General features: G+C 43.4%; 2 protein-coding genes across 2 annotated transcripts in view; one reads left to right on the top strand and one right to left on the bottom strand.

The window, feature by feature from the left end:
* The window catches only part of fam167b (family with sequence similarity 167 member B), a gene marked incomplete at its 5' end in the record, with an annotated part of 214550 nt that overhangs the window by 31884 nt on the left and 161092 nt on the right, over positions 1 to 21574 (bottom strand). The window lies entirely within an intron of this gene.
* LOC308305731 (protein L-Myc-1b-like) lies at positions 6261 to 9395 on the top strand (the record flags this gene model as incomplete). The annotated part of the gene is made up of 3 exons (XM_080750581.1): positions 6261 to 6408; positions 7032 to 7824; positions 8767 to 9395. The coding sequence occupies exons 2-3, from the start codon at positions 7164 to 7166 to the stop codon at positions 9393 to 9395; spliced, it is 1290 nt and encodes a 429-aa protein (XP_080606707.1). The 5' UTR covers positions 6261 to 6408; positions 7032 to 7163.

Here is a 21574-nt window from a genome sequence, read left to right as displayed (position 1 = left end):
ACTTGCATTCCATCCTTTATGAGGCGAAATTTGAAGCTTTTGAAATTGTCTGTGTGAAGTTGTTCATTCAGCTCTACATTCGTTCAGCAATAAATTACATTCCTTGAAGGGTTTGTCCAGTAACAAGGGTCTCCTCGTGTTTTCAGCTCTTTAATAAACAAACAGAAAATACATTTTCAGGGCGGGCTAGATCTTATTTATCCAATCAGGAGAGAGAACTCATACAGGATACAGGATAAACTAAAAAACTAACAAACAAAATTGGAACTGAAACATGAAGAAGATGATAAACAATCTTTTGGGGCTAAAATTGAGGTCCTGAACTGAAAATAGAGGCTATTTCTTTACTAAAACGCTTGAGAGATAGGGAGACAAACTCCTGACACACTGCATATTAAAATATAAGATCAGAATACAAAGCTTTGATATTTTTAACAAAAACATGTCACTTAGGTACACATCCTTTAACACCCTACACTTTACAGCGTATCAAACATATATTTTAGTCTCTAATCCTGCCTTAAATACTAACCATGGCCTTTTGTCCATAAATGGTGCATTTATAGCTCCCCCTTTCACACATACATTCATACACTGATGGCAGAGGAATTAACATGCAAGGCACCAACCTGAACATCAGGAGCAATTAGGGTTCAGTATCTTGCTCAAGAACACTTCAACAGTAACACTGGGAGAGCCCAGGGTCGAACTGGGAACCTTCCGGTTGCCAAGCGGCCACTCTACCCCTGAGCCACTGCCGTCCATCTCACATAACTGAGGGTCTAGCAGTTTATGAACTAATTATAACCCTCCCTGATTTTCCTTTATTTATTTTTTAATATATTTTTATCCCACGGTTTTTGCAACCCATTTTCTCACCCAGTGCCAACTACCTAACCTGTAGTCCTGGTTTTCTGCTCTCCCCCTGCTGCGCCAGGGGAATTGGGGAGCACCCGGCTGGCTAGGGGGAGGTAGTATAGAAATCAGGACTACTGCATGTTTTTGTGAGGGCATCTACCCTAGGAGACACGGGGAGAACATGCAAACTCCACACAGAAAGGCCATATCGCCAACCCCACCTAGGGTGTGGGCGCTGATGACAGCGTCTCCCGGTGGGAATTGAACCCAGGACCTTCTAGCTGTGAGGCGAAGCGCTAACCACTGCGCCACCATGCCCCTTCCCTCCCTGATTTTCCATATATTAGTGGGTGCCAAAGCAATGACAGAGGGTGACTGGATGGCAGTGGCTGCACCCATAGACTAAGTGTTGCTTCTTCAGTTGAAAATACAGAACTCAAGCATGGTCAGGTTATGGTCAGGTACAGACCCTACAAAAGTGCATAGACTTCCTGTTTCAGAATTCCACCGTTGTCTTTGAAATGTATGTTATTATTATTTTACTTTTTTAATGTTACTGTCCACCACTGGCGATATGGAGGAAATGACCCCTAACCTTTCCTGTGCAATGTTGCCATCTCCTGGTGTAAAATACACAAATAAATCAACTAACACTTTAAATGACTGAAGAACAATGTCACTGTAAATTGGAGAGGCTGCTCATTAGACAATTAGGTCATTCAATATTTAGTTGCCCTGATCTTACTGCTTTGCTGAGCCCTATCCTCAGATGTCTGACGTGTGCTTACACCTATGAAACACCAGGTGGCAGCCCAGCTCAATCTTAACTTGTTTCAATGGATCCCATATGTTCTCAGACTGAGGACTTCTAGTTTCTTTGTGATGTTTCTTTGTGATGACAGATATGTCTCTAATGTTTTTCAGTCGGTTACTTTCTATATTTGTCGAATGGTAATGTGTATGGGGCTAAAGTATTCTTCACAATTGACCATGTTTAATAACATAACTAGGCTACGAAATAGTATTTGACACAATAACAATGCAATTATGCAACTAGGCCTGCCACTGTTTTTGCTTGAGATAATGCATTTTCCTCCTGTTTTCTTCCCAGTGATACCCTGCAGGTTCAACAGCGTGTGTCTATGAATATGCAAAATGTCACAGCAGTAGAGTTTACAAACAACTCATCACTATCCACCATACATTGAGGGTGTGTCACAATGGGACGTTATCCATCCCCTGGGGAGCAATAGGGGTTTTTCTTGTCTTTCATTCTCATTTACAGGGCAGGTTTTTTTTTTCTTTCGTTTTTTTCCCCCCTCTCAAAGCGTAGGGTGACAGGGCTCATTTCAATCTGTTTCAGGTCCAATCTATTAGGGTGGGAGGAGAAGGGTCACAGGTCAGAGGTGATAGGGGTCCCCTGGTGTCATCAGGGTTATGGGGAAGGGGAGTAACAGGGGGGACCCTCTGGTGTTGAGGACAATCCCAGAGGGATCGCCCCCCAAAAGATCCTCCAAATTCCACCAGTGTACTCTCCCTGGTATTCCCCTGGTGGCTTATACCAGTGGGTGTTAATGTGTATTGCATGAGTACACCCCGAGGGTGAAAGGTGAAGCCCCCTGCCCCTCCCCCACCTCCCCTCATCAATGTACCCCCCTTCCATCCTCACACATTATGCTACTCCAACAATGAGCACCGGCAACAATGGCATGCTACTTGAAGTTAAGCAGTGGAGATGAGTTGAGGAGCTGCATTGTTTAGTGTTAAGCATTGTCACATCAATGAGGCCACTGAGGAAAAAGAAAAACATTCCCAAGTTGCCGTCCCTTGGAGGCAGGGGGGCTGCATGGTGTCTCATCCAGTTTGTGCACTGCCACTGACCATATGCTCGACGGTTTCGAGTCGTAGCGAGTGTGAGGAACGACCCAGGTTCGAATCCGACCCCTGTCTTAATTGTCTCATATGCCTCGCGTCTCTCTCTCTCTGCCCTTGGTTTCGTGTCTCTCTAAACACCAGGACACCAATGATTCGCAACCTTTTAAATGGAAGCACCCCTGTGTAAATTCTAAATTGTAATTGTAACCGTGAGAGTGTACAAATGAAACCACGTGTGGGCACCCATTTGGTTCCATTTGTACACACTCTTGAGTTTACAGGCCCGTAACCCCTCAAGGATCCCTGGGGGTCCGCGGCCGACGGACCCCATGTTGAGAACTCTACTACACACTGAAATAAAGGATAGAAATGCCAAAGATAAAAAAGGTTTCCCTTTCTTATGAAGGGAAAGCACAGGGGGAAGGATTGGCCCTTATCTGAATTTTATGGGGGCAAAGGTTTCCTTTCTTATTTATGGGGATGAAGGCTTCCTTATTGTAGCAGATTGTGGGGTGGTCCATGTGAAGTCACGGAACTTATGTGTGTGATGAAATACGGAAATACTGTCATTCCTGTGAGTAAAGAGATCATTTAAATATTTACGTTATGTCACAGTTCTGCATACTCTTGCAGAACAGAAGTGACACACAGCAAACTCCTCTGTGTTATTATAGCTATTTGTAACTTGAGAGGGGCTATGTCCTCCCAGTGGGGGCTCCTCACTGGCCAGTATAGGGTGCAATAGATGTGGCAACACAGATATGTGTGCAAAGGATTAATTGGCAACTATAGATTGGGGAAAGGGGGGGATAAAAATAATTGGCATTAGGAATGGGACGATATTAAAATGTCATATCATGATTATTGTGACAAAAGAAATCACGATTTACGATATTATCGCAATAATCAAAATCCATTACCCTGAAGCGGAACATCTGCCAAAAAATAGCTGATCTACAAGCTCACGCGTTGTGAGCTTGTAGATCGGCTATTTTGATGGAGAGTGAAAAAAATATCGTATCGAGTACGTATATTATAAGTACCTTTTACCAATATTATAGAGGCTTTAGTGGTACCGGATATGCAGCTCGGCAAATAAAAGGTAAATTGATCCCAGTGCATGACGAGGGCGATATCACGATAAATTAAGTCTCCATGATACGATTATCGTGAGTGTTTTTTTTATCACGATAAACGATAATATTGTGTATTGTCCCATCCCTTATTGGCATACTCTAGAAATGAAGGGAAAAAAGTTGGTAAAACTGCACAGTTGTACAGTTGTATCACATCACATGTTGACTGGTGATTGAACATGGATAATAATCACGGCTGTTGTTGCAACCACAGGATTTAGCTTCCTGTGAAATTAGCTGCATGGATTGACGAGATTATTAGAATGTAATTAAGACAGGCCGAGTTAAACCATGCCAGACCTGACCAGACCCCACGCTCTGTCCTCCTTAAAGTGAGACCTCACATAAGGGGACGCTACTTTTAGGCTTTTAGGGTTGACCACCGCAGGCCGTAAGCGTGTTTGACCTCAGGCTCAACAGATGTCCATCGCTAATCAGTGTAATTAATGTCGCCTGGCTGGATGCGACCAGGGCTGGGGGGGGTGTAGGGGGGTGTCACCCCCCCATGATTGTGTCACCCCCCCCCTGATCAATAATCCATAGTGACCTTGTCTTGTCGGGAGACGTTTGAGAATTTTGACCCCCACCCTCGCCCCCAAAGTTCCTGAGGCCACGGAGCATAACTAGGGGTCATCAATATGTCCGTGCTGCGCGGACAAAATGTGTTTTGGCCTCCTCTGTGGCACGTCTTAGGTTTTCTGTTTTAGACATCATTATAATGTTCTTATTTTGATCATAAGACCCAATCACTGAACATCAAGTCTCCAGGTTTTCTTCAGAATATGCTTTGACACTGATTTACTACAACACTATGGCATGGCATATTATGAGTCTACTAGTACTAGTGGATCTCAAACTTTGATTTGCAAGGACCCCCTTAACTCTGAGTGTACAATTGGAACCAAATGGACCCTATGTTGTCATTCAGGGCTATCTCTTTATGTGTTTCTGGTAATGTTATATTGCCACTAATTTTTTATATCTGTGGCATTTTTTTTCTTTCGTTTTGACAAAAATGTCCACCACAAGCCATCATGGACGATGACCACTGAGCATAACACATTCTGACTTCACACACACCGCAGTGACCACACCACATCAGACTATGACATAAGTTAATTTCTCCACTACATCTGGGTCAATATACCTAATGTCCTGTTTCATAAACAACATTTTAACAACATAAGCCCTATACTTCATCGTATGATGATGAATAATGAAAATAGAAGATAAAGGCTATATAAGCTCACAAAGCATCGCATGGCATGAGTTTATACATCTGTTATACCCAAAATAGGGATGCCAGGTTAAAAGTGGTACAATACACTGAACTTTATATGTAGGTCAGTGAGGGTGCCAGTTTTCTGTTCCCATGCAGTGCATCAACGTCTCTCTCCAAACACTGCTTATACTATCACAAACAATACAATAATGAAGAATAAGGATAAACACATGCATGTACATGTGTCTAACTTTAAAACGCACCATTCAGAGAGGCAGACCGATAGCACACATCGCTCCCGTCCAGCCTTCAGAGTGATGTCTCGTCTTGCATCCGAGCATCTTCCCTGAACACACCTCATCATGACATTATCCCAGATCACATCACTATGTTGAATATGCTAATGCTGTGTTGTGTCAATTCCTACCCTTTGTGATACAAATCAGGAAGGAGATCCACAAATGACAACAGAACCAGATTTAAAATGTAAATCCTTTTAAATCCAAATACTATTTAGCCTAATGGTTCCTTTCAATACAATGCAACTAAGGAAATGCTCATAAATAATTCCTGAAATAAGATAAGTTATTTTTTAGATTGATGGAAATCTTTAAGAACCTCAATTTAACTTGGGACAAGGTTTATGGGTTGTGTGCACTGTGCAGCCTATGAGGGCAGCACTGCACTGATACAATGGAAACGTATGCTATTAGGCCTGTTTCCCAATAATCAATCAATCAAACAATGTTATCTATCTATCTATCTATCTATCTATCTATCTATCTATCTGAGTGAACGCATTCAATGTTTGATCAGCAACATCTGAGACGGAGTCATTGGAACAGCATTATTAGACGTCTTCTTGCTAATTGCACAAACATGTATTATTAATGTATTATTGTTTGTTTGTTATCATTGCCATGAATGGCCTTTAAGGCTGGGCGTGGCGCGGGGCGCCTTTTCCCCGCCTCCTATGCAAACGAACGCGCCTTTTACCCGGATCAACCGCTGCAGATATTTCCGAGACTCCTCCCTCTTTTACTTTATCATCTTATAACAGGATATCTCACTGGCGCGAAAAACGCACTGTGCCGCTTTCTACTGGAGTTGACACGGCTGCTCGTTTCCAAGGTCTCCTTCTCGTGCTTTTTGTGCGTGCGAAAGAAGAAGTAAACCTGCGTCGAAATCAGGAAATCTACTTGGGTTTGACGGCGCGTCTCGCGGCAACTCGATCGGGACAAGCTTTTCTCTCGGGCGTCCTGGAGTTTGGAATTCCCCCCCTATATGTCGTGATTTGTGGATAACGTCCAAAACCTGGTGAGTGGTTCGCATTCATCGCCGGGCTGGGTGGTTAAAGCTGCAAAGTTTTGGAGGAGGAAATTGAGGGCAATGAATCAACCCTCATAAAAAGCCGTGCCCTTTTTTCCCCTTTCTTTTTTTTTCTTTTTTTTTTACAACCGAATATATAACAGCGGCAGCTCCACTTTTGTCTGTGAACCGGCTTACATGATGTCTGCCTTTCTAATTAGAACAAAGCCTAACTAATGCAAGCAATGTCCTGAAATGCAGCCTACATGGCTTGTGTTAGTCAGGTTACACCAGAGACAGTCCAATAAAACTGGACTTTTATTTTTTTAGATGTGCATTACAATTCTTAGTAGTAACGCTGTAACTGCACACTGGCTTATGTAATTATAACCTTGTGCGGCTGGAGTGGACAGTCCATCATTCACTGCAAGGCGAACATCCGCAAGATGCGATCAATTATTAATGTGGTCCCATTTGTAGAAAGTAGGCTGGCGCTATTAGATCTCCTAATAGTCCATTAGGACGGGGCTTTGAAATGTGATCACATCTGCTGAAAAGTGACGTTAACTGCTTTTTAAAAACCACACTGGCACAGATCGTGTTCGCTAATTTGTGACACTTTGTTCCTCCAGGTTGCAACGCGGACCTCATTACAAGTCTCTTTCAAGAACATTGGTGTCCCTTTTCCGCCCTTGTTAGCGACCAATTCTTAGGAGGAAAAAAAACAAAAACCCAAACGGATTTTACTAGAAAACTTTAAAAAGATGGAGTTCGACTGCTACCAGCACTATTTCTACGACGGCTTGGACACCGAGGAGGATTTCTACAAGTCGACCGCCCCGAGCGAGGACATATGGAAAAAGTTCGAGCTGCTGCCCACCCCTCCCATGTCGCCCACCCGGACACTGAGCGTGAGCGCTGCCGGCTCCAGGGGGCACCTCTCCGGGGACAAGCACCTCCTCTCCCCTGGGGACAAGCTCAGCTGGCTGTCCAAGGTCCTGGGGCAGGACGAGGAGTGCGAGGGGCAGTTCCTGCCCGACACGGAGGAGCTGTTTGGGATTAACCTCAGTTCTATCATCATCCAGGACTGCATGTGGAGTAGCTTCTCTGCCAGCAAGCAGCTGGAGAAGGTCAATGAGAGACTGTCATCATCCTCCTCCGCCGCAGCAGCAGCAGCAGCCCACCAGCAGGCTGCCCGCGTGCCACCCGTGGCGCCCCAGATCACAGTGAGAGCCGGCAAGGCGCACTGCGCATCATCATCATCGGCAGCAGCATCACCTGATGCGTCACTGACCCGCACTCTCTTGCCGGACTGCGTTGACCCCGCGTCTGTCCTCACCATCCCCGCAGCAGCAGCGGTGGCGAGCAGCTGCAGGAAGCTGCCTGCAGCATCGTCTGGCTCCGAGTCGCACTCCGATTCCTCCGGTAAGGAAACTAACTGACCAGACCACGATGTTCCCGAATGACCCCACCCTTGCCTCCAGGATTGCACACGAGTAAAGTCAAATCCTCAGTGTTCTTTTAACTCTTTAGAGTGTACAGCTGTGAACCAAGTCATTTGGTTCCCATCTGTACGCTCTTTAGAGTTACAGACGGATAAGCGAACCCTGAGGATTTTGCTGTATTACTTGCCCTCTAACAATGCGTAATTTGTTGGGCTGTGCCGCCTGCAGAGCACAATATCAACTTGAGTCGAGTCCAAATTACATAATGTTCCGCCGGTCACAAATGAGACATCGGCTGACATTTTGGGCTCGCGGCCACATTCCTGACACAGACATTTGATTTCCTTTTTAAAAAAACGCGCCCTCATCCTCGTTTAGCTTTGGGATTCCTCTCTTATAATAAGATGAATCCCAAAGCCTTGCATTGCAATTGGAGTGCTGTAGAGGGGGTGGGTGGGTGTGTGTGTGGATGATTTATTGCTTTTACACACAGTTGGCAGTCTGTGAGAAAAAAACTCTTTCAGTGCCTTTAAATGGCGTGAGCCCTCTGACTTCTGATGAATAATACTTCAGTCCCCATCGCCTGTGACAATAGCCTGAATTCCTGCAGAGCGCTGACACGTATGACCTCGACTCTGTTAACATCTCAACCAGTCCCCTGCGCTCTGACTGACGCGAAGGAATGCTAATTTGCATACCTACTTGTCAGTGGAAAGCACTTCCTTTTCATCTAGTTCAGTAATATTTGCTAGAAATACAGTTTTGACGTTCGCCTCAACGTCTGATGTGGCTTTGCACTCTACTTGGGTGAATATTTCCTCTGATCTTGCACATGTGAGTCGCTCTAGTTAAAAGCATCTTCCAACCGCCTAAAATCATGTGTAGTGACGTTTTCTTTTCCTTTTTGTCTTTGCCGTCACAGACGAGGACGAGGAAGACGATGAAGAAATCGACGTGGTCACCGTGGAGAGCAAGCAGAACCGGGCGCGGCTGGTGGCGCGCGGCAGAAAACCCATGACTGTCACGGTGCGGGCCGACCCGTGCCCCAAGCGCTTCCACCTCTCCGTCCACCGGCAGCAGCATAACTACGCCGCCCGCTCGCCAGACAGCGAGCCCGAGGAGGAGGAGGAGGAAGAGGAGGACGACGACGAAGGAGAGTACGAGGAAGAGCCTCGGTGCAAGCGCACCTTCCTGGAGTCCTCCTGTCAACAGCAGCAGGCCTCCTGCTCCGCGGCAGCGTCCCCCTCCCGCTCCACGTTGTCCACAGACAGTCAGAGCTCGGACACGGAGGACACGGACCGCCGGCGGAACCACAACTTCCTGGAGAGGAAGCGGCGGAACGACCTGCGCTCGCGCTTCCTGGCGCTGCGGGATCAGGTGCCCGGCCTGGTGGAGTCGGCCAAGACCCCCAAGGTGGCCATCCTGACCCAGGCCACGGAGTACCTGGCCCAGCTGCACACCAGAGAGAAGCACCAGGTCCTGGAGAAGAAGCGCCTCAGAGCCCGCCAGCAGCAGCTCCTCCGCAAGCTGGCGGAGCTGAAGCGCTCCTGAGGTCCAGACGACGTGGGGTCGCAAAATAAAAAACTGCTGCATTCTTAAGCCTAATTCGTACTTCATGGTACGACGGTGTCAACTTCCGCAAGCTAACAACTGCAAGCTAACGACACGTCGCAAAATGCGACGTGTCGTTAGCTTGTAGTTGTTAGCTTGTAGAAGCACCCTCGCACGATGAAGAATGAATTGAGCTTTAGCCACCAATGTCAAATCGGCTGTCACTTTTTCAAAAAAGCTACAGACTTTATATAACAACATGCCTCATTTAAAAGGATAATGTGGACTTCTGTTTCTCAACAAATGCCTCATTCATATTGCTATGGGCTTCCTATGACATAAGTTAACTCTTTACTGGCCTATGAACCCGTTGTGGGGAAGGCTGGAAGTTAGAGTTACTGTATATTGTTTTACTTTTGTCTTTTTTTGCACAATGTTTGTAATGGTGAAACGTTGGTAATGGCTTAGATAGGTCCATGGAGCCTGTTGTTTTGTTTGCTGGTTTTCTCAGTGGAATGTCGTTTGACATAATTATCATTGCACACTTGCATTGGAGTGAAAGGTGAACGTCTATGCTGTGTACATAGGAATGGGTGACACGTGACAGATTGTTTTGTTGTATAAATTGTTATGTAAATATATTATTTGCTCCAGATAAGGAGATGGAATCAAAACAGGAATTGTCATCGAACTGCGCTTCTTTATATAATAACATACCAACAGGGAGCCTTTATTTTGTTTATAAAAATCATTAAAAAAAATTGGCAAAAAAAAAAGAAAAAGAGTAGCACTGCTGTACTTTATTCACAGGTCACTTTGTGATGATATTTTCAAAGCTTTTCCTCTCGGCTTGATTTTGATGCATGCTCATATCACCAGAAACTATTAAATTTTGATACCATATTTGCATACAGTCTTGGTTCTTGTCTTTTTTTCACCAAAAATATAATCTCAACACATCCTCGATGAATATCTACATGAATGTTGAAACCTTAATTTATTGTGACCTAACCAACAGAACTATGTTGTGCTCATCTCTAAATCATGACCGAAATCTTTTGAACTGTTACTTAAAGAAAGCACACACAAAGGTGAAAAGGCAGGTTTAAGTATCAGTTCAGGTTATTACAGTTGCAGCACTTTTCGCCGGGTGGATAAGATCACATGTTTTAACCACAAGAACCCTAGTAGCAAGCAACCCTATTCTGGGGTGAACATTTGGCAAAAATAGCCAACAAAACACTTGTTATGAGCTTGTAGAGCGGCTATTTTTCCACTTTGTTTTTGGTGTAGAGGAAAAAAGGAGTGGACCAAGTACGGACCCCTGGAGGCCCCTGGTCAATGAAGCAGCATATAGGGTTTTAAGTTAAGCACACGCCGACTTGTCAACACTTTGTATTGAGAAGCACTCGCAAAATAATGCTCTGCGAAATAAAGCTTTGGCACGCCCCGAAATCACCCCAAGTGGTTTATTTAGCCACTGACAGAGTAATGTAGACACCATAGTACATTTTGTACTGCTACTACTACTACAGAGTACTTCTCATTATTCTATACAGAGTACATCTCGTACCACGGTCTACCAACTCCACTGTAGGTTAGAACAGTGTGTCCTTGAGGTTTGTCCTTGAAGTGTCTGTGGTACCTCGGAGGATCCTCCCCTCTGCAGTGGCTGCTGCATGCCGGGCACCTGATGTGCTCTGAACTAGGTTACAGTGACACACGCGCACACACACACGCACACACACAGTATCTTTAGAACAGTCTCCTGGGTTCAGGGAGAGAGGGGTTGTGGTAACTGCTACTTTGAGATGGCTTCGGCATAGCGGCATTATTAAGCCAAGCATGCATGTATCATTGCTTCATGCTATACGTCATAATAATAATAATAATAACATGGCTGTAATATGGCTTCTCCGAATAGTTTGGAGGTGGAATGCACTCTGGTCTGCCAATGTTTTCTATCAAAATTAACTACAGAAAAGTCCTCTTGGCGTTTATGCTGCATTGTTGGCGTATTAGGTTGTTGAATTAGCGGTTAAGGATCAACCATAAAAACAATAAATAAAAACAAAACAAAAAGAACACTCACATGGATTGACTAAATTTTATTTAAAGTTAATGACTGGACTTATTTCTACCTGGGCTTTGTTGTTTTGTGGTGGTCATGCAATACCAGTAGCCTTTGCATAACAAAGGTCACTAGAGAGGGTCTAAAGAACAACTTAACACTTTAGGCTCATCATGATTAGATCAGGTGATTCTAGCAACACCTGCAGCACTGGGAACAACGTTAACTTGGCGAGATCAGAACTGATGTGGTTCAGAACCCATCTAGCAAATAAAAGTTGTCCTAAGTTCTGCAAGTGTGGCTGGAATCCTTTGAACTCCATGTTTACAAAGAAATAAAGAATAGTGGAAACAGCACATTTACAAGGCCGCAATGTGTCGCAACAACATGCCACATGTTGTGAGTGTGCATGTAAATTTGCTATTTTTTAAAGTAGGGCTCAAGTGGTTAACAGCAATTGGTTCAAGGTTCGAAGTTTCTTTATTTTCATATCTTGTGTATGGGTACAGTACATGTATATTGTTCTGGTTCCTCAGAGAAGCAATAATGTAAACATATATAGGCAACAACAAGAGGGAGAATAACAAAATACATAGATAAGAAAACAAAACAAGGAGTAATCCAGAATCAGATAGCAACATAATCCAAAACAGTTGGAACGTCATTGAAGACAGTTTTATAGTCTGTGTGCTCCATGTAAACATTGTGGACACCAAGGTTAGGGTTTTTCCAATATTTATTTTTAAATCTGTGAAAAAGGCCTATGGCCACAATAGCCTATTACATGACCAATGCATGCCACTGTTACTGAAGACCAATGGTTCTCAAAGTGGGATCCGGGGACCCCCAGAGGTCCTTGAGGGAGTTCCAGGGGGTCCCCAGCTAAATGATAGTTAGGAATCAAATGGACCCTTATGGGTCTGTAACTCAGAGATTGTACAAATGGAACCAAATGGACCCATTCCATTTGTACACTCTCAGAGTTAAATTAACATTGATTTTACAATATAAACTGGGGTCTCAGAGATAGAACTGCCATTAAATGGGGGTCCCTCCGTAGCCTATTGCATGTCAAACTGGGGGTCCTTGAAATTAAAATGGTTGGGAATCACTGCTGTAGAGCTGTAAAAAAAATCTTCTCTAACTCTTTTCAAATGGGGGTCCGCTGGCTAAGTGTCAACTCAGGGGTCCTTGACATGAAAAAGTTGAAGAAACACCGACATTGACAGGAATGTATAATTAAGGTAAGTTTTAGACCTAACTTTATTAATACAGCAGGGGAAATTAATTTTCAGCTTCATCCAGTGGATGGTTGCTCTGCAGATGGTTATAATGAGTGCAGGGGTGTCACAAGGGGGGAGTGGAACTGAGTGACTAGGGAGCAAGCTGGAGGGGCCTTAATTATTTTATATACTTTAGCTATTGAAAAATAGCAGATATAAAAGCGAACATTTGTAACTCAAATTTTGCTTCATCTAAAAAATATTTTGAGATGGGGGTCCGTGGCCAAATACATATCATTTTGGGGGTCCTTCACATGAAAAAGTTTGAGCACCACTGATATAGAAACATAGGTTTTTCAAAGATAAATTTTCCCGATTTTTCAAAAATAGCAGATCTACAAGCTCGCAGCGCGGCACTCGGTGCCGCACTGTGAGCTTGTATATCTGCTATTTTCAATAGTTAAAGCACAAAATATGAAGAACATTCATGGGGGCCCGCAGTGAATCCTTGTGCCCAGGGCCCAGAATTTGGTGCAACACCCCTGGCTCAGGGACACTTCCACATGGAAGTGTCGCAGTGGGCAGACTGAGGGGCAGACTGGGGGGCAGACTGGGGGGCAAACCGGTGACCCTCTGACTACCAGATGGCCTCTATACCCATTAAGCCACGGCCGCCCCACTGAATAATTGAGCAGTAGAGTGTTTGACTGAAGTTCAAGAGGTCGCCGGTTCAATTATAGGTGCTAACCTCAATGTTTTGGACAATAAGGTCTTCTTAACCATGGTCTTAGCTATTGGTTTCATTCCCACTGGGGCTGTGCTTATACTGCCTTAGGATGCACTCACACTATGACGTCCTTATGGTGTAAAGGCGTAAAAAAGTTTGTGAGTGAGTGAATGATATACCTTCATCATTATATCTCAGTGAGTTGTGTTCACTGTAAGGTTTTATTTGGGTCTTTCAACTGAAAAAAGTCTCAACCATTTAGGACATTCAGTATGTACCTTTGTAACAGATCGCCGTGGACTCACAAGCTTGTGCACAAACACAAAACTTTGTTGTACAACAGCAAAAAAAAAAAAGAAAAAGAAAATGACGAGCTCACAATGCTATGAGCTTGCAGATCTTCCATTTTAAAAGTTCTTTGAAAATGTGTGCCTAGAGTGACATGCCCAAACTAGACAATGCTAGGCTGAAAGTGGTTAAGGAATAGCGCTGGCCTATACTAATGACCTCGCCAAACAGTCTCAGCTAGCCCAGTGGAGTACATGACGGAGACTTGGGCTCCAGCTGTATGAAAAATAAACTCCAACTACTGTTTCACTGAAGGCCAAGCTTGACAGACTAGCCTGACACACCCTGAACCGCAACAGTCTCACACCTCACCGGCCTTTGTTATGGCTGCAACCGGCTGCTGTTTCACCTGAATGTTTTCACTGCTGAGTGGGCCCCATTTCAGCCCTGAGGGCACCATTTTTTTCAAGCACAGTAGTGTATTTCCCACACAAAATCCACCTTTTGTCTCTGGGAGGCACAGTTGACAGCATCGAATGTTCGATTCCACAAACAATAAGAACGATGGGAGACAAACTTTTAGTTTTTATTCATTTCAATAAAATGATTACACTCTCACAGTCTGATGAAGACGCTCTTGCGTCAAAGTGTCAGGTTTTGTGTACCTTGAATAAGACAAGACAATCAAGTTTTGTTTGTTCCGGAACTGATCTTTTTAGCGAAATTCCCCTCCGAAACATTCTATGCCATTAGTTATAGAATTGTTACTTGCTTCCACAGTAAAAAATCTTCCAAATCCAATATCTTCCTTTGCTGAATCAAGGGCAGTTTAACCACTTGATCCCCATTCTGGGGGGAACATTCGACCAAAATAGACAATCTGCAAGTGAGATGTGAGCTTGTAGATCGGCTCATTTCATCGAAGAGATTTTGTGTAGACGGGGGAAAAAAGTGGTCCAAGTACAGCTGACACTCGCCTCTGTTCCACTAGTGGGTTTAAATTGTACTTGTTAATCTTCATTTCAGCTAAGCTGCATGAGTGGAGTGAAAGTGATAGTAGATTGTCAGATATCTCTTTTAGATTGCCATCAGCTGCAGGTATTGCAGGGACACAGCTGTTCCTGTATAAATACCAGGAAGTGAAAACAGCACACAATCAGATATTAGAGCTGGTGTGAGAAGGAAGCAACCTGCACTGCAGAAATGCTGTGAACCAACAAACAACCACAGAATTCATCTGAAGCGAACAAATCTGGGAAGTAACCTGTAATTTGTTTAATAGGGTTTGCTTCAGGGGTGAAACAGTTTTGTCTGTATGGTAAACAGCGTTGCAGCCTGCAACGCTGTTTGTGGTCGTGTGACAGTGTTATTGTCCACCAACAATATGCAAAGTATTCCATTTCCACTTTGTATGAACTCACGTGACGCAACGTGAGCTCGCAGATCTGCCATTTTCAACAAAGGTTTGCCTATTTTCACCAATCGCTCGCCAGAATGTTCACCTATGACATGCCCAGAATAGGGACGCTAGGGTTCATAATAACTTGTGCATGTTACCAATTATCACAGACCCTCCTCGCAGACTTACTTAAATGTTAAACGTGCCCTCCAGTCTTTCCACGTTCTGAGAACGAGGATCTTTTCCTCAAGGAAGCGATGAGGTCAGACTATCTCTGTTCTATTCTGTTCGAGGCCGCTGGCGCTTAAACTGCACAGACTTGTCCGACCAGATCCTCTGCTCTCAAGTCCACCCCACGCCCTACATGCCTACAGTGTGCAGCAGCGTTGCTTGCTGTGTGCATGTGTGATCACTTTGACACACATGTTCAGGCTGTGGGTGGGTGGCTGGTGTGTGTGTGCGCGCGCTGTTAGTCCATGTGGGTTTCATCGTCACACATCTGTGTGCTACATTTATTTTCCACGATTAAAATAAGCCCCTTTTTCAGTCCTAAACTGTTTCAACATGTTGTGTGTCAGTGTTTGTACCATCTAGACCAGTTGTTCCCAAATGATACAGAGGAACACTGGTGTCCCAATGAGACAAGTCCAGGTGTGCCTTGGGATTTGTGTCAACCATACATTATTATTGCAATAGTGGAGCACACGGGCATCTTATCACACTTTTCACTTTCACCATCTTCAATATCTTGGTCTCAGTACATCACGGTCCTAATTTTTCATATTAAACTAGAAAAGTATCTTATCACACTTTTCACTTTCACCATCTTCAATATCTTGGTCTCAGTACATCACGGTCATAATTGTTCATATTAAACTAGAAAAGTGTGCTCCTCAGAGCACAGGTCTCTCCCAGGTCGTGTTGCCTAAAAAACGTGGAGAGTGTGTATGCAAACGATGTTTCACTCCGATCTGTCCAACGGTGCTGGCGAGATTAGCTGCTCACAGACAGACACACAGACGGACAGGGGCGAAAACATAAGTCTCGGCCACACCACTCGGCCTGATGGAGACAATTCAATAATAAACTCTGTACAAAAAAGAATTGTCATTCTCACTTTAATATAGTTATAAATGGTTAAGCACAGAAAGTGCATTTGTGACAAGTTGCCACTACACAGGGTAAATTGTCACATTATATATTTTAAACTCTGTAAGAATATAATAGTAGAGGCTGTGTAATTCTGTAATTATACAGCCTGTCTGATGTAATTAGACAGATGTTTGGCATACCAGAGCTTCACGAGTGTCAGTGAGTGCATGCATCAGAGAGACATACTTCCCAGTTCCCACAGATCATAACCACCCAAGGAGTTTGAAAACATGACCAATGATGAAAAACTCCCATACCTGCTGGGTGAAGTAAAACAATGTGCAAACACACAGCAGCAAGATTTGTGAGCTGCTGTGATAGGAGAAGGATATCAAATGGAACCCAACCACCTTAAAAACCATTGTATACTGTATATCCCTGCTCTGCCTGCACGTAACCTTGATGCATGAAAACTGTTACACTCTTTTCACCTGTACATAATTTGTTCTGAATGTATTGTATTGTGTATACTTCTGCTTTGGCAATGTAAACGTATGTTTTCTCATGCCAATAAAGCCCTTTGAATTGAATTGAATTGAAATTGCATGAAGAAACTGGAACCACCCATAACCTATGTATGTATTAAGTATATGCAGAACAATGCACTCTTAACTAGTACCTGAACTATGACTTTGTTTCAGTTCCAATTCAAAACCTAATGCACAGCATGCAGCTGGGTCCTGAAATGTCTGGGGTTGAGCTTAGACATACTGTAGCAGAGAATGAGTTTGAGCTGGGGCCTGGTGACGTTGTGGCCAAGCTGGGACGGCCCCTAACATAGGATGGCAGATCTATTCTGTGCAAAGTCATTTTCTGACAATAGGCTACATCCCTGTCGTAAGAATGTACCCCAGCTACCCTGAAGCCAGCCAGGATATTCAGGGGGATTGCAGCCAGAGGATAGGTCTTTCATTTATCATTTCAAAGGCTTCCCTTCCTTCCTTCCTTCCTTCTTTCTTTCCTTTTTTCCTTCTATTTGCCATTTATAAAAAGTATATATAATTATAATATTTGAATTGAAAGGCTTCCGTGGTCATAGAAGTTACAACAATGTAATAACTACTACTAATACTGAGTAAAGCATTATATCAACACACATATTGTTGTCACCTCACTCATGTTATCAGCAAACTGCAGTTATGAAAGTAACCCAACGTTTGCATGTATAACGGTTACTAGGGCAAATTGTCACATGTGACGATGTGTGCTACTGCTAGCTATATCACAAGCTGGACTTTAGCACAAGACTTTGGGTTAGGTATCAAAATACTCTTTTACCGCCTCTATTCTGTTCAAAAATAATATAATTGAACATACATACCTGCTCTATATACAACTATACACAGAAAGTTATGCATTTTTTGTATTTAATATAATAATAATAAGTGCTATTTTTTTTTACATTTATGATAGTATAAAAAGGGCTTAACTGGTTACACCTTTTATTTGGCATTAGTAAATAAAAATAAACAGTTTTAAAGAGTGTTGCTATTTTGCATGGACATCAATACAGGTGTGCTCTGAGATTTGCCCTTTGGTGTGCCTTAATTGGCCACAAAAGTTTGAAAACCACTGGTCTAGATACAATGGTTCCCAAACCTTTTAGCTCAAGACCCAAAAGATCTGCCCAGGACCCATACTAGTGAAAATAGGAGATCTACAATAACATGAGCTGCCGGTCTGGTATTTCCACTACTTCTTAAAAATGTACATTTGTATGGAATTTTTGTATTATTTAATTATATTATTATTATATTATTTTGAGTTTAATAAAACATTTTTTTAATCTTTTGAAACTAATATATATATATATATATATATATATATATATTATTATATTATTATTATTTTTTTTTATGTAGGAAACAAACAAAAGGGGCCTTTCGTGACCCATAAAAATTGGTCTGCGACAAGGGGCGCCCGCTGGCCTACTGGTCCAGGCGCATATTGCTACATAGGCATTGATGCCTGACGGTTTCGCCGGTTTGATTCCCGATCCGGACGACCTTTGCCGCATGTCACTCTCCATCTCTCTCCCCATTTCCTGTCAGTCTAACTGTCCTATCAAATAAAGGCATAAAAGCCCCCCCAAAAAACAAATCTTTAAAAATTGGTCTGCGACACAAACATGGGTCCCGGCCCACTGTTTGGGAAACAGTGGTCTAGACTCTAGAAAGCTCCAACACTGATATTTGCATGCATGTTGAATCAAACAGGAATGTGTGACCTCTGAATGCAGGGTTGTCATACATGGTGTGTGTGTGTGTGTGTGTGTGTGTGTGTGTGTGTGTGTGTGTGTGTGTGTGTGCGTGCGTGCGTGCGTGCGTGCGTGCGTGCGCACGAGAGAGATCAGGGTGGGACTGTGGAGAATTGATGATTTGGCGGGGCCTCAGTAAAGGGGGCCGTCTTTCTCTCTCACTGATTTATATATCCACTTGACGCACTCTTTAACACACTCCATCCTTCCCACCATCCGTTAACAAGCATTTTTCCATTGATATCCCTGTGACCTTTTGTTCACCGGGCACAAATAGAGATGTAGATTTCCTGATTCTGACACGGGGGACTAATGATAGCATTGTGTTTTGATAATAGCTCTCCCTAATTTAGATACAATTCAATTCAATTCAATTAAAAAGGGACTTTTAACCCCAAGGGGCAATTCCGGAGGTAGGCATACAGACAGGAATACATCAGACATTAGGATATTCTGCTTACGAAATTAATATCGTTGCTATAACTTTGTAACGATGATTAATGGTGAATGGTAAAGGTGAGATCAGAGCGCGAAGGCCTCTGCGAACCTGTTCATGCCTGCTCTTTTGTGGGGACAATGGTAGGTTCAACAGTATATTTATAAGCTTAATTTATAATACATCGAACAAGTTTGTCGCTTGCATAAAACACACAACGTGACGAGTCGTTAGCCTTGTAGATTAGTTTTGCGAGCGACACAATTGTATCACATACAATTATACAATAAATGATGAGGCTTTACACTGACCCCTGAACGGCCAGATCAGTGAACAGGCAGCTTCTCAAATGCACTGTGCGATCGATCCAATATGTTCATATGATATGTGTTGCCTTGCTCTATGCAAAGGAGTCTCTCTTGCCCTCCACTCTCTAGTCTGAAAATTAGTAAAGTAAACTGTCTCTTTGATAAGAGTCCTGTATACACAGTATGTGGTATTTATTTAGTTTGTTTATTATTTTGGTGTCAGCATGTTGGCACTGGAAATACTGTGTTTGAATGGTAACAGGTCAGGTGGGCACTAGGGACATCAGGTCAAAAATGTTAAGAAAGAAAATATTCGAAAAATGGTCTTCAGTAAAAGAAAGTATACATGATCATTACATGCTTAAATATTCAACAATTAAGGTCTAATATTTCTACAATTGCGACAAATTGCTTAAAAACCTTTACATCCAGTCATTTTGGGACATAAACCAGGGCGCTGAAACAACAGAGACTGACACATTATGTCCATATATGGGCATTCCCAGATATGGGCTTAATATTGATGACATCAGGGATCTCCATATGGGCATAAAAGGAACAAGGACAGAATTCATTTGCAAGTGTGACTCGCGTCGCGACAACCACACTGGTTATCAGGAGAGAGGAGACTGACACAATATGTCCATATATGGGCATTCACAGATATGGGCTTAATAATGATGGCATCAGGGATCGTGGCCGTATATGGAGCATGACATGAGGCGTTACCCATGCACACACATGATCTGCAGTTTTTTCATACATTCATTCATACAGTGTGCAGACTTTGATCTTCTTCGATATTGTCTAGGTCATCCAGGCACCTGCCTGCAAGATTTCATTGATGTGTGCGATGCCTCTACATTCTTTACCTACGCTCGATGCCAGACAAACTTGGTGACCTCACACAGCAGGGACGTGCAGAGAATGTTAGAGAGGCAGGGGCTGACATTTCGAAAAGGGCCTTTTGGTGAAAATACTGTATCGAAAATAGCAGACCTCCAAGTCGCAGCGCAACGCGTTGTGAGCTTTGAGGTGGGCTATTTTCGCTGCTTGATACCACACTGAACTAAGCATAATCAATTTCTTTCACCAGAGTAAAAACTGCATTCATTGCCTGGAGTGGGCACTTTTTACAGACGGATAAAAGGGCAGGGGCTCAAGCCCCCTTTGATGTATGTGTGTGCACGTATCTGTGACACAGCACTGACTGTTGACACACAAGTGTCCCTGATTTAAAACCCAACCAGTCTTACTCCTCACTCCGGCACTTCTTGTTCCTCAGAAAGAAGGCAAGGCGTTAGTATAAACGCAGGCGTGCATCCGGAAAATCTGGTGTTATGGTTGCGACACACCTCAACGATTTGTTGGTTTTATAATTGAGCAACAATGAACAAGTGCATCCCCTGTTCGAGACAAAAGAGCGAGCGGCACTTTCGCAACTGGACCATCCCTGCTGCTAGCTGTCGCTGTGTGACAAATGTCATACCTCTGCACTTTTCTTTCTTTTAAGCGCTGAGTCGTTGAGCAATGTTTCCGCCATGTTAACCATTTGTGCTCTGACTGGCCTGGTTTGTGTGCGCCACGCACACATTGCGTGTTTACATAGGGAGAGACGCAGGAGGAAACAGGCCATAAACGCTACACTGGTTTTGTGGTTCTAAGTGCATGGTATAACTGGCAGCTTATCTCTGACTCTGACCTACATGTGGACGACATAGGGTCAACATGAAGACTATGGTAGTATATAGGTTGAACACAGATAGGCTTCTTATGGTAAGTCCACGTTGTCCTGTTCAGAAGGTGAGAGTGATTTTACTCGATTTGAGACCAATGAAAATTGGTCTGTGACCCAAAAATGGGCCGAGACCCATTGATTTGGAACCCCAAGGCTCTGTGATAGGTGCAGTCCTTTTTTCCCTCTACACCAAATATAGCCGATCTGCAGGCTCACAACACGTTGCAGCAACGCGCCGTGAGCTTGTATATCGTCTATTTTTGCTGAACGTTAGGTTGTTACACCCTATTTGCTGTGTATCTGCTAATTTCATCAAATGTTTGCATATTTCTGCAGATTGTTCCCAGAATTGGGATGTAGATAGATTATATCATCTTTTTATATATATATTGCAATGAATAGAGGGGGATTTATCCCAGGTTAGAATGCAGAATAAACCTTTAGGCAGATGTCCCTTCAGATGGTGAGAGATGAGAGGAGAAGTGGACTTATTGTCAACTTTATATTACTCAATGCCCTTCAACAACATGCACACCCTTCCTCTGATTCTATTTTCACATGACTGACGGTCAAGGGAATG

The sequence above is a fragment of the Nannobrachium achirus genome, assembly GCF_963921795.1.
Source record: "Nannobrachium achirus genome assembly, chromosome: 20".
Lineage (NCBI taxonomy): Eukaryota > Metazoa > Chordata > Actinopteri > Myctophiformes > Myctophidae > Nannobrachium > Nannobrachium achirus.
Note: the sequence above shows the minus strand (reverse complement) of the source record. Positions and strands in the feature narration are given on the sequence as shown.